Here is a 13,919-nt window from a genome sequence, read left to right as displayed (position 1 = left end):
ATGTTTACTCGTACTTATTCGCGAAATGCGAAAAACCCATGTACTTTGATTTAGCTGCACGTTAAATAACCCCAGGTGGTCCAAATTATTCGGGAGTCCCCCACTACGGCGTGCCTCATGATCAAATTGGGGTTTTGGCACGTAAAACCCAATACTTTAATTTTTTATTCTCTCTTATCTCACTGAAGCGCGTAACGCATTCCGCACATTCAGCTTCACTTTAATCAATTCCTGTGTAACTGTGTTCGCTCAAGTTAATTACCGTGTATTGCTGGGTTTCAACAGTTTCTAGACTTTAAACCATATCCACCACTTTCTGCGGCACTATGAAAGCATTTCTTAATGTCCATCTAGGCGTTTACCAACATATGAAACAAAAAGAAGCCCTCTATTATAGGACGGTTAGCTTCAACACGTTGTCTAGGTGGAACGTTCAAGCTTGTTTGATCTGGAAAATTTGGCTCTTCCCGTGAGCAGAAGTTGCTGGCTCGATAAGAAAAGGAACGAAAGGGGACCACTGCATTGAGTGTACGTTTTATACTTCTATGAAAGAAAGCTTGAAAACTTGAAAAACAATGTGGATTGTTTTGCCTGAGCCTCATTGCGTATCTCTACGTCACTCACTCCGTAAAGCACGTATAGGTTCACGTAGGCCATGAAATTTACCTTGATCTTTAGGCCATGTGCTGACTTCTATTATCTTGAATGATTTTCTGCTGAACGATTGCGCGTGATGCGCAAAGGGCTGCGCAGCACCAAGATCGCAGCAATCCTGACTCTTTCGTTTCCGATGGCCTCTTCATGGCGATAATTATTTCTTTTTTTGACTATACCGCACGTACACTGTCCTCACGACAACAAAATTACCCGCCTACAGCGCAGGCAAATCATTTAAGTGCCCCTTTCACGTCAGCTCATCCTCAATTAACTACGCCACTAAGAGTTATTTATTGGATATGCGCTCGTGCGCGTGACTTTCGCGTTTCTCACAACTGCTTGTTACATTCAGGGCTTCGCGTTCTCCCGAAATGCATCCGTAAGGCATAGTATTAGCTGCGTAAGGACGTCTCATTACAACTGCCGTTTATCGCTTTGTTTTCGCAGGGCCTCCGTTTCTCGGGGTCGTGCTGGCGCACGAAACCAACATGTTCCGCAAAATTGTGCAGGACGAGACTGCCGTCGTCAGCTATTTCTACCACTGCAATGTGCGAAGACCCAGGTGAGTCTACCCTGTGCTTTCCAGTGTATATTGGTTGGAACTACGCCGCTTACGCCGCACGCGTGCGCAGTTCGTCAGAAATGTCCACTTTGCTCCTACTTGAGGCGGAGCGGCATATAGCTAATGAATGTGTCAGCCACATGTCGCTGCCCGGCCTTGGTTATGTCCTCTCTTGTTCACTTCTATGACAGCTTGGTGTGATGACTGCGCAAGACCGCCAATTTGCTGAAAGTAGTCGTAATGAAAACTCACCAACTGACGACCTTGTATTATGGGGGGAACCATTGATTTGTGGAATAGCGTTGCAGAGGCTATTGGTAATGGTCATCTATGGCACTTTTGCTGCACCCCGTATCTCACGCAGCATTGTCAGGCTTCGTATCTACTGTGTTTTGTACGCACTGGTTCCATATGTAGAGAACACCTAATCGGCATTGAAAAACAATAACCGCAGGAGCGGGTGTTCAAGCGTTGCTTGCCAAATTTGCTCAGGCGTTCTCCTCTTGAAGGGAGTGTACTGATGCGCTTCTCAAGTTTTAGCGGAGAAGCAAGGACACTTGATGGCTTTGAACTCAAATGGAGTGTAATTATTTTTCATGTTGGTCCCACTTGCATGTTTGTGCTTGCATGATAACTACTTTCGACACTGTTACGTGCTCTGTCTGTGCACAAGAGTTTGACACCATCGTAGTGTAGTGGATCAACCGCTATGCATGCTCCTAAAGGTGGTTACACTATGTGGGCCTAATGTGGCCATACGCTAATAAAATTAATATAAATTATTATAATAACGGTAATATAAATTAGTCTTGCCTCCATATTAGCGTCACGTATATCGTGAGTGTTGCTTGGTAGAGTTAAATTTAAAAAATTAAATTATGGGGTTTTACGTGCGAAAACCAGTTCTGATTATGAGGCACGCCGTTGTGGGGGACTCCGGAAATTTACTTGGTAGAGTAAGAACTCCCGTGTCGTTACGCCGGGGATAGGCTACATACAGTGTGTGGAGGAAAAAGTGAGGGGCTGGGCTACGGTGAGGTGCTGCGTATGGAGTTTCGATAGTGGTTTAGAAATACGCGCCTATGGTGCAGCCAGGGCGCTACCAGTTCAGGTGTCGGAGTCGGCCGTTTGCTTTGAGAGCGTGCAATATTCATTGCGTTGTATACATTTCCACGCTGTATTTTTCTTATTGCATCTGTTGAATTGCATTCACATTCTGTTGTGATAACGTATGTATTAAATATGTGGTTATATCTCTATAAATATAAGCGGTATAAATATACGGCGCAGAATATGTGGTTTTGAAAACAGTACTTTTGAAACACGTCTTCTTGCGTGCTTGCACTTGCAATAAAATAAAAAAGGTCTACATTCCTCACGCTTCGAAACAAAATTGTTTGTAAACGTTATATTGTTGCTTGTTTGAACTGCCGAATCCCAAACCCTTCTTTGATATAAGAAATTACAGAGGTATGTCTCTTCAGGAAGTTCGCAGTATAACATTGAACCAACAATAGCGGCGAGCTTCTCTCGCAAATAATTGCCGACAGCGCTATGTACGAAGCGTTCTAAGATATACACAAATCGTGGTGGACGTTGAGGAGCGCGGCGGCAGGGGCAGGAAGCCTTGCGAACCGGCTCAAGAACGAGTGAGCCATAAAGCGGCGACCCCGGCTCCACCGAGTCGCGGACAGTCAGCACCGCCGCGTGGACGCGGTTCCTTCCTAATGGCCGCGGGTCATTTGTCATCGAACAAGGCCGGGAAATCTCGTGGCCGCTGTGGCTCCTAAACCGGACTCGCGCGCAAGTATTTGTGGTGCACATAAGCGCTCGAGAAACAGCACGCAAGGTGACGAGAAAGGTGCTTTCGCTGACCCAAGGTCCGTGCGCTGGCGTCCTTTTCACGGCGATGCGCACCTCGTGCTGTGGCTAGGGACACGCGCCGAGGAACAGCCTGTGAAAGTGCGCGAAAATAAAAAGTGATGTGTCGTGTAAATAATGTGACGATTCAAATTGCGCATACGTCTTCGGAAATGAAGGTGACGCTTTTTGAGAGCATATCTGCCCTGCGTTCGTGTGGCCGGATATGGCGTTTTGCTGAGCAGGAGGTCGCGAATTCGATCACAGGCCTCGACGGCTGCATCCGGACGGAGCCGCAATGCATAAGCGCCATAGTGCCCCGTGATTTAGGTGCACGCAACGTTCCATTACGCTGTCTATCATGACCATGCACCTGCGTGTGCGCTTGTGTGCGTGTGTGTGTGTGTGTGTGTGTGTGTGTGTGTGCGTGTGTGTGTGTGTGTGCGCGTGCGTGCGTGTGCGTGTGCGTGTGCGTGTGTGTGTGTGTGTGTGTGTGTGTGTGTGTGTGTGTGTGTGTGTGTGTGTGTGTGTGTGTGTGTGTGTGTGTGTGTGTGTGTGTGTGTGTGTGTGTGTGTGTGTGTGTGTGTGCGTGCGTGCGGGGGAGGGGAAGCGGCCACAATGAATGGCAAATTGCTCATCCCCTCCAAGGTCGCGAGCCGTCCTTGGACCTGTCTGGGTCCCGAACTATTCGTTTTTGGACGCCAGAAAACACTCACTGGGAGGGTGGCTGAGAATGCTATATTGGCACTACCTCGTCGAGTAGCTCGAAGTGTCGTACTTGGGTCGAAATGAAAAAAGTCTGGTGCAGCACTTGCTTTGCGCAATGCCAAAGTTCGCGGAATTTCGCACTGCAGTTTGTGACATTACACAGCTTTTTTTACTTTGGGCCTTGTGGCCAATTAAAGAAGAACACTGTTTACCACATACGTCATCTTGCTAGAATGACCTTGGGTCACGACTGATGGCTCTGTGTATTTAGGTGGTGTCGAACTGTGGGTATCCTGAACATAGGGACCCGTACTGAGACTTGTGGCAATCAATCGACGTTTCGCTCATGCTCCCGCGTAATAATCACACCATCCCAAGAGGCCTGGCTAACGTAAAACAGTACTCTCTGTAGAGGTGCACAAGAGGCTGTTCGAAGGTTTTCAGCCATGGAAGCGGTAATTGCGCAAGTCTTCACGGTATTAATTACAATAGCCATTATATGTATCACATTATATATATACGCGGTTGGTCGCACTTATGGGGGAAAACGTGTCCATGGCAAAGTGTCACCTCACCACTCATAATTGCAATATGTAAGCACGTTTCCATCCACCAGGACGGTTGAAACGATTGCTGTAAAATAACTAAATGTCAGATCACAATGCAACTCTGTCAGAAAGGCAGGACATTGCATGTAACCTATGGAGAAGATTTAAAGTTGTGTCAGGAGCTGGCGCAAGAAATTCTGCAGCGGGCCACGCTGAAGCCCCTTAAAAAGGGCCGAGATAATTAAAACGCTCACGTTATAAGCAGGACAGTAAAGATTCTGGGGTAAAACTTTGCACTAGTTTATTTGAATTCCTTCCCCAGTCTGAACTTGCTCGAGCTAGTTGAACAAATTCATACTGTTCACACAAAGGCAGTCCAGGATGTTCAGCTAACATAGCTATAAATAAATACGGGCAAATTCATCGAACATGTCCTTATAGAATATATGGAACTTTTTGATTCAATTATTCACAATATCCATTTTATTAAGCTAGCTGTCTGTGGCACAACATGATCACCTTTATAATTAGCCAAGAATTTCTTGCGAGGCAGGGAGCAGCAGGTTTTCTTTTCAGGAATCCTGTCGAACACAGGAAATATTATTCATTGGCGTACGACAGGAATATATATTAGGTCCTCTCTTCTTCCTTGTTTTCAAAAATTGCTTTGTTGAATCGGTTGAATTCCCGCGCTTTAATACACATGACAGAAACTGACTTTTAAATACGAACTTTGTAGTTATCAGGTTATTGCTCTAGATGCTTCCAGTGTGCATTGTCTCTAAAGCGAGACAACAAAAACTTTAGCACTGCTCTTTCAGTAATTGTTGTGCATGTTTCAAACCTGCAGTATTTGGTAATGACGCATTGTGCATAGTCTGTGAGTGTATGATGTACTTTACACAACTGATTCCTGTTTCGGTGTATACTAAATTGTTTCCACGTGCTTCGTACAATATTTTGATTGGGACCATGCTATAACACTGCGTTTATCTGCTTCTTTTCGCAGTGGTGAGGCTTCTGTGAAGGCGTTAATGCACAGGTTTCCGTGGGTGAAGCACCCGATGGTCACCAGGCTCGTGGCACTCCCACCGGAAGTAGGGCTCACCTTCATCTATGGCGCACACAGCTTCATGGGTCGAAAGCCTGCATTCGCCATCCGCGATGCCAGAACACAGTCCTTCGTCCAAGTTCACGTAAGCGACCACGCTTGAACAATTTTCTTCTAATATTCCTGCTGTCATATCTCACATGAAAATGCCCCGTGTTATATCTACGCACCTTCACTGTCATTGAGAAGTAGTTGTTCGGTTCACGTGGTCACACTTGCAGAAATAAGTCTGGGGGAGGGTTCCACGATAGAAATGACGTCACCTTGATGAAGCTATCAATATTAGATCAGGAAGTGTAAATCCTTGTGTATATTCAAGGTGGATAATGCCGTTTAACAACTGCAGCATATAAATACCTGATTTTATAAAATGTATTTTTCCATTTCAAAAAAAGAAAGAAAAAAGAGCGGTCATACTATGATTAGACATTGCTCTCTTCGTTGAGCGTTTATACTAAAAAAAAGCTAAAAGGTTTTTGTTTTTTGCTCGATCAATCGAGTGCTCGTTCTGCAGCCTTCTGTTACATTAGCATTTCAGAATGCGAAGCTGCATTCATGCTAGGAAAAGATAGGGAGTAAGCTCGGATGTATTTGTGAGTGTACTCGCTGATGGGTTAGATATCAAATATGACACAGGAAGTGGCGTTTGATAAGAAAGCTTTATGTACATTGTATATCTGCATAAATTTTTTTAAATTTCTACTGGCTTGATCTTCTAAATATGTTTTATCTTTCTATGCCTTCATAAATAGGTGCTTGAAGATTGTGGACACAACCTGCACTACGAGAAGCCCGAAGAGTTTTGCGACGTGGTCAACAAGGCGTGCGAACTTGTCGAAAAGAGGCTACATCAGAAGATAGACTAAATGAAAGCACCGCTGAGAACTCAGTTCTTAGTCCTACATGGAGGCCGAGAGAGAAAATTTGTACAGAGCGTTTACAAAACATGCTACATTGCCGGTCGCCTGCAGCATATTTGTTTCAGCTTGTTGAGGAGATGCAAAGCGCTGTGTAAATTGCTTTTCTGGCAGCTTCTCATGATGTTTTGTAGTGCTAAATTGTTTCTCCATCTTGCAGAATTTCTTTGTGCATGTGCGGGGCTTCGAAACTTGCTTAAAGCACACACCGTATTATTGTCACCCACGCAGAGTACGTGGTACAAGCTTTCTACTGGCTTTGTTCAATGAAAAAAAGGAAAAGAAATGAAAAAGTGGGAAGTTTTAGAAATATAGTCCCCAAGTGGCTTTGTGCAGTGTAAAACCCAAGCTTATTTGTATGCCTTCTGCATTCTTTTGTACGCCTGGTCGATAGCGATTCCTAACGTTGGGTTCTTGTTTCTAGAACTCCCTCGTGTCTTTTTAAACAATGCAAAACAGGCAGTTATACTTCATTGAAAAGTCTGCCATTGTATATAGTAACTAATTTTATTTGCTTTCTTTTTAAATAACTGCCTAACCTGATGGAACTGAGCCCTTTTCTATATGCCTAGAAGATGGTTTGCGTTCTATAGGTTCATAGCTGGAGTACGCGAAGAAGCTTTCTTTTTGTTGCATTTGTTGATCTTGTAACATTAACTGTAGTTCCAATGTTTTAGCACAATGCTTTTTTTTTCGTGTGGACGTAGCAAGTTTATTTGCATTGTAAATGTATGTTGACTGCGGCCAATTTATTTTTTCGCACTCGTTTATTTTGTGGCGTTGTGGTTGTGCAACGTTATCTTGCATTTCTTGCGAAATATTGCTTGATCATTTTCATAAGGATTATTCGCGCATGCTGCAGTGTCGGCTAAAGCCGGTCCTACTCGTGAGCAGAAATGTACATATTTATTGTCATTGTGGTTCCAATGCTTGTTCATGTTTTGCAGTTTGTGCCTATGAAGATAGCTGCTGAAAATTCAGTGGTTGTCGGAGGGGCCTGTAGCAATCCTGACTGCTTTTTTTGTGCTTCGTGTTTTTGCTGAAAAAACGAGGAAATCTTCTCGTAGCCTGTGTTCTCCGTGTGTCTCCTATCTCCGTCTGTCTCTCCTCTCTCTGTGTCCCTTCTCTCTGCTATGTGTGCGTCCTGTCTCCGTGCGTGCTGTCTCTATGTGACCCCTGTCTCCGTGTGACCCCTGTCCCCGTGTGTCCTCTGTCTCCGTGCTTCCTCTGTCTCCATGTGTCCTCTGTCACCATGTGTTCCCTGTCTCAGTGCGTCCCCTTGTTCGCTGTTTGTCTACAGTTTTGAAGCACTGTGTGCTTTATATGTGTTAAGGGACCTTGCTTTTCATGAGGTTTTGAGGCACCTCGGCGAGGTCTTAAAAATGTCGGATGAAATGTAAAATCGCCCGTGATCATGTACAAAAGCAAACAAACGTCTATTGCGTTTCATTATTGCAATTTTCGCGAATAAATACTCCATTTGTGGACCTCAGTGTTAGCATTTTCTTGCCCAGCGCATACGCGCCCTTTCTTTTAACTCTCGCGTGTGCTTCTTTGTAATGGTTTATTTTGTTTCAGTGAACTATCTGTGCATGAATATTGTGTGTTGCAGCTGTCTGCGTGTCGCGTGCCACTGTTCTCGCATTTTTGTTAACTGTGCGGCAGAACAAACTCAAGTATTTATAAAATTTTTCATAATTTGTGTACAAATGTAAATATTTACTTGATGCTGTGATTTGATGTTTGTATATAGTGGATGTGCGACAATAAAGCATTGCTGATGTGATACGGCGTGGTTCTTTAGCTCGCCTCTATATTTCTACAACTGCTGGGCGCCTTTTGGAGTGGTATTTTGCGGGCACAACCGTAAGCGCCCTGATCCTCTCGCATGAAGCCTAGAAACAGTGAACTTAACTATACTCGGGCAGACACTCTCAAAATGTATGACGTCAGTGGTAGTTGGTGCGGGAACTTCAAGGTAGCGTCGCCACGCGTCTTTTGTTTTTGTGTCTTTTCTGCTTTACGAAGCCTCTGGTCGTGGCAAGTCTGAACTTCTAGGTATTCGAAATGTGTCATTTACCAATCAGTATCCCAACCAATATGCTATTTTAGTGTCCCTTTAGAACATCATCAGTTCAAGGAACACAGTTGCACATAAATTAAGGACAGACTCAAAACGTTCAGCGTGCATTTGGGCCTGCGCTTTGTGCCTGTCCTTATTTTATGCTTGTTAGTGAATTTGTTTTCAAGTCGCATGTTACTAGATGGCATGAAACAGATTTTTTATGCGTGAATAGACAGCGCAGGGAGTGATTTTGTTCAGTGTGCACTTGTGCCTGCGTTTCGTGCCTGTCCTTATTTTATGCTTGTTAGTGCATATGTTTTAACGTGGCATGTTACTAGGTGGCATGAAACTGATTTTTTATGCGTGAATAGACGGTACAGGCAGTGATTTTGATCCGTGTAACTTTTTGCCTTTGACTGCGTTTGACGTAAATTTTACCTTTGTCGAAACGCTTGGACATTGCCTGAACACCCCCGCATGCTATTACCCGATATGTACGAGTGTTCTCGTTTCATGCGCGGTGAAACCGAAGCGAGCATTGCCGCTGGAAACTGGCATTATAATTCGGCGACTAGCGCTTTTCGAAAAATAGTACGGACTTGCTGCTTGTGCCAACGTTTGATTGAGCCATACTGGCTTTCCGCGCTAATGCACGCCTTGTGGAATCTGAGAGCCAGTACATAGTCGGATGCGATGTCCCTCCTGTGTCCAATATCGTCTCGCCTTGGGTCTCCGATAAGGGTCGTCCGAGTCGGTCTGTGTGGGGTTGAATTCTGGGGCTTTACGTGCCAAAAACAACGATTTGATTATGAGGCAGGCCGTAGTGAGGGAGGAGGGGGGGGGGAGACTCCAAAAAATGTTCACCACCAGGGGATCTTTAACATGCCCCAATGCTGTGTGGTGTCGGCTACTGAAGTTGTTTTATCGAATCCTCTACAATGTGCTCAGCTCGTCACTTTTAACATAAGTGCACAGCCAATGCCCGATAACGAACATCTGCATAAAAAGAGCGACGACTTCATTACGCCTCCTTTTTTTATCAGCAAAAATAATGTGTGTGCAAAAGCTCTGCTTTTTCACTGTGGATAGTGTTATTTTTATATATTGTCCCTTGCACGCGCACTCCCTAAATCTAGTTAGTGCTTTATATTCCACCGTAATTAGTGTACAGAGTGGATTGTTGTATTTCATTTACATTTCGCACGCATGCGTGTCTAAATCTATTATTATTATTTTTTGTGTGTGGTTCAATTTATATTCCTGGACGCAATGATGATGCCTGCTAGGCTGTCCATTCTGTTTACTGCCGTTGTAACATCTTGTATGTTCCTTTCGGGGAGCATGGAACCAGTCAAGCTGTTAATAATTCAGCTCTTTTTTCCGGCTTCCCCATCGGATGAATGAAAATGAAATTGTATCAATCAATTGATAAATCAATCACAAATTTATTTAACGTGCCCAGGAACAACACTGAGGTTTGAGCGCTTGTGCACAGAGAAACGAAAAAATAAGAACAAACATTAAAAGGTAGAAATGTGAAACAACTGCAACCAAAAGCTAGGGGATAAAACAATTAGATGAAGAAACTAAGAACTGTATAAACAGATACATAGGGAGTAACAATAGAGCTATAACACAGAATTGAGAGACGGAGTACATATACGCAAGGAGAGAAACAATGAGAAGACAGGAGAGTAGTGCAGCTAGAATAATAATAATCAATCAATCAGTAATTTACTTAATGTGCCCAGGAATAATTAACACTGAGGTCTGGGTGCTGGTGGACTGAAAAACAAAAATAAACAAACGTAAAATATAAACCAACAAGGGTTAAAAGTTATGGGATAAAAAATAAGAAAAATCAGCAGCCCTTCCCCTGTGGAGAAAATGGGGGTAAGCGAAGCTTGTAGTGTGTTTACGTGACCTGCTACTTTTCCTTCTCTTTCCTACTACTTTTCCTTCCCTTTCGTATTAATTTTCCTTCCATTTCCTACCACTTTTCCTTCCGTTGCGTTGTGCGATTCTCTGCTCGTCGCTGTTGTCGCTTGCGTTCGATGTCTCGAGTTTGCTCGGCAACCTGGTTAGCAGCATTCGCCCGCCATTGCCGCCTGCGATTCTTCAAAATTCAATTGCTTCAAAAGTAAATCTGTCCGTCACGTAAGACCATCAATGGCTCATACCCCCGTAAACGCGGCCTCCCCATTACGACGACAGAAGATAAGTGAAATTCTATGCTGGAATGATGAGCGGCGACGGAGCCAGCTGTGGAAGAAGACGACGACGAACGCGGGGGCCGTGGCACGAGCGCAACCCGAGGGGCCCCATCGAGCCAGCTGCGGAAGACGATGACGACGCTCGAACCAATGCTGATGATGATGCCACGTACGCGTACAATGACCCCGACACAAATGAGCCTGTAAAGCTTCGCTTAAAAACAGAATGAAAAAATCACGAGCCATTCCATTGCTGTGAAGACGGATTGCCAGCGAAGCAGTTTAGCGCACGACAATGACATAGAGCTGACACAAAATTCAGATCAAAGGTAAGAGCAAATTTTATTTCTCTTGAGCGGCGATGGCAGTCATCCCAAAAAAAAAAAAAAAAACATGCACGCGCGCACACTTTTATTCTGATCGGCGGTCTTGATCGGCGGCATGCATTGGATGGATGGATGGATGGATGAGGCGTATGCCACCGCCCTTTAAATCGGGTGGTGGCATACGCCACCTAGCCATGGCTAGTAACATAATTTGTACTTTGTGGTGGGTGAAATTTCACCCCTGCCTTAATTTTTTCCACCAATCAGATAACCTCTGTTTGGTTATTTATACCCGCTTAAAGTCTATTTTGCCTTCACTGTCCCTAAACCCCAATGCTTTGAAAAAATCAGCCCCGTTGCCTTGCACTGTAGGGTTAAGCCCCTTACAGAAAAGTATGAGGTGTTCAGCCGTTTCCTCTTCTTCTCCACACGCACAGCACAACGTGTCTATACCTTGGTACTTGACTCGGTACATCTTAGTCCGCAATACTCCCGTCCTGGCTTCAAACAACAAAGAGCTTCCCCTAGAATTATCGTAGATATTTTCCTTGGCAATTTCTTGCTTGAAAGTTCGGTATGAGCCCAGTGCTGATTTCGTCTGCATCCCTGTTTTCCACAGACCCCTCTCTGTTTCCTTAACCTTTTTCTTAACCGCTGTTTCCTGGTTTGCACCCCTCCTGCAGTCCAAATATTTGATTGACAGTTTTCTGGTCAGCTTCCTCCATTTTGTATCAACATTCCTCATGTACAAATAACTGAAAACTCTCCTTGCCCACCGCTTTTCTGCCATCTCTCTCAATCGCTCCTCAAATTTTATCTTGCTGCTGGCTTCCCTGCCCTCGAATGACGTCCATCCCATGTCACCCTGTACCCCCTGATTTGGTGTATTTCCGTGTGCTCCCAGAGCCAGTCTACCTACCCCTCGCTGCTTAGCTTCCAACCTTGCTCGAACTTCTGATCTCATGCACAGGACCGCATTGCCGAAAGTCAAACTAGGGACCATCACCCCTTTCCAAATCCCTCTCACCACTTCGTACCTATTGTAATTCCACAGTGCCCTATTTTTCATCACAGCTGCATTTCTGCTACCTTTAGCCGTCACATATTTTCATGTTCCGTTAGGTACTCAGCCCCATTGTTTATCCACACTCCAAGATATTTGTACTTATCCACCACCTCCAGCGTAACCTCCTGTATCCTATGCTCGCTGCCCTGATTATCATTAAAAGTCATGACTGCCGATTTTTCTTTACTAAACTTCAAACCTAAGCTATCTCCCTCTTTACCACAGATGTCCATTAATCTCTGCAAGTCTTCCTTGCTGTCAGCCATAAGTACAATGTCATCTGCATACATCAGTCCTGGTAATGACTGTTTAATCCATTCTCCCTGCTTGGAATAGGAAAAGGTTGAAGCCAAGTCCGCTCCTCTCTAATTTTTTCTCTAATCCTTGTAAATACAGCATGAACAACAGAGGTGACAGAGGGCACCCCTGCCTAAGCCCCTGCTGTATCTCTATAGGCCCAGATACCTTGTTTTCCCATTTTATAAGCACCCTGTTACTTTTATAGATATCTTTTAAAAGATTTCTTACTCCATCTTCCACCTCTAGAGTGCCCAGTATGTCCCACAAATCCTTTTGGATTACACTGTCATAGGCTCCCTTGATATCCAGAAAGGCAAGCCATAGGGGCCTGTGTTCCTTTTCTGCTATTTCAATACACTGTGTCAATGAGAACAGATTATCTTCTAACCTTCTTTGTTTTCGGAACCCATTTTGTAGTTCCCCCAGCACCTCCTCGCTCTCCACCCATGCCTGCAGTCTGCATCACCACCCTGTAAACCACTGACGTCACTGTTATGGGACGGTAGTTGTTTATGTCGGCTTTGTCCCCCTTTCCCTTATACAGGGTGTTTCAGCGAACACTTTCAAAATTTATTTAACGTTGCCTGTGGCAGATAGCCCAATTCTAGTTAATGAGCTACTCTACTCGATGACGCGGACATTACATGCACAAAAAATTGAAATCCATAATCGACTAGTTTAAAAAATTAACTAATTAAGTTTTTAACTAATTACCCGATGGCCCATATTGCAATTTACAAATTGTAGCCGTGGAGTTGGCAAGGCGGATCCACTTAGAATTAATTCGCAGGATGACACCAGTTTCGAGATATTATTTCCCGAACTTTGCGGAGAAATGTATTGGCGTTCCAGTTAATTTTGTGCTTCAATGCAAAAAGCAACGTTTTGTTAAGAACTTAACTGGAACGCCAATGCATTTCTCCGCAAAGTTGGGGAATTAATATCTCGAAACTGGTGTCATCGCGAGAATTCGTTCCAAGTGGATCCGCCTTGCGAACTCCACGGCTACAATTTGTAAATTGCAATATGGGCCATCAGATAATTAGTTAAAAACCTAATTAGTGAATTTCTGTTAATTATTCGATTATACATTTCAATTTCGTGTGCAAGTAATGTCCGCTTCTTCGAGTAGACCAGCTCACGAACTAGAATTGTGCTATCTGCCACAGGCAACCTTTAGGAATTTTTGAAAGTGTTCGCTGAAACACCCTGTATATCATGCTCATCCTGCTCAGTCTCCACCCGTCAGGGGCTTTACCGTCCATTATCATTTTGCTCACTGCCTCTCTTAATGCTTTCTTAGATTTTGGGCCCAATGTCTTTATCAACATAATTGGGATGCCATCAGGACCTGTCGACGTGCTACTAGGAACCCTCTTCTCTGCCCTTTCCCACTCGCTTTGTGCCAGTGGAGCCACTGCACTGACTCCTCACCTGATTGAGCACATGTTATGTTTCGTTCTTTAAATTTTTCTGTCATCATTGTTCTTATATGTTCCATTGCCTCATCTCCCTCTAGTCGAACACCTTGAGCTGTAACTATAAACCTCTGCTCTAGGCTAGTCTTATTACTCAAGGAGTTGAGA

The 13,919-nt window shown here is 44.3% G+C and overlaps 1 protein-coding gene across 3 annotated transcripts in view; it reads left to right on the top strand.

Annotated features, from left to right (window-relative positions):
• Positions 1–8,627, top strand: part of LOC119436028 ((Lyso)-N-acylphosphatidylethanolamine lipase-like) — a 43,391-nt gene extending 34,764 nt beyond the window's left edge. Inside the window, exons 5-7 of one of the 3 annotated variants that reach the window (XM_049655220.1) lie at positions 1,105–1,219; positions 5,345–5,531; positions 6,199–8,627. In XM_049655220.1, the coding sequence (XP_049511177.1) occupies positions 1,105–1,219; positions 5,345–5,531; positions 6,199–6,312 (416 nt within the window). In that variant the 3' untranslated portion in view covers positions 6,313–8,627. The remainder of the gene's footprint in view (positions 1–1,104; positions 1,220–5,344; positions 5,532–6,198) is intronic. The other 2 variants (XM_049655226.1, XM_037702761.2) reach the window with 2 other exon arrangements.
• The last annotated feature ends 5,292 nt before the right edge of the window (positions 8,628–13,919 follow it).

Source organism: Dermacentor silvarum, chromosome 1, assembly GCF_013339745.2.
Source record: "Dermacentor silvarum isolate Dsil-2018 chromosome 1, BIME_Dsil_1.4, whole genome shotgun sequence".
In the NCBI taxonomy this organism is placed as follows: Eukaryota; Metazoa; Arthropoda; class Arachnida; order Ixodida; family Ixodidae; genus Dermacentor; species Dermacentor silvarum.
Note: the sequence above shows the minus strand (reverse complement) of the source record. Positions and strands in the feature narration are given on the sequence as shown.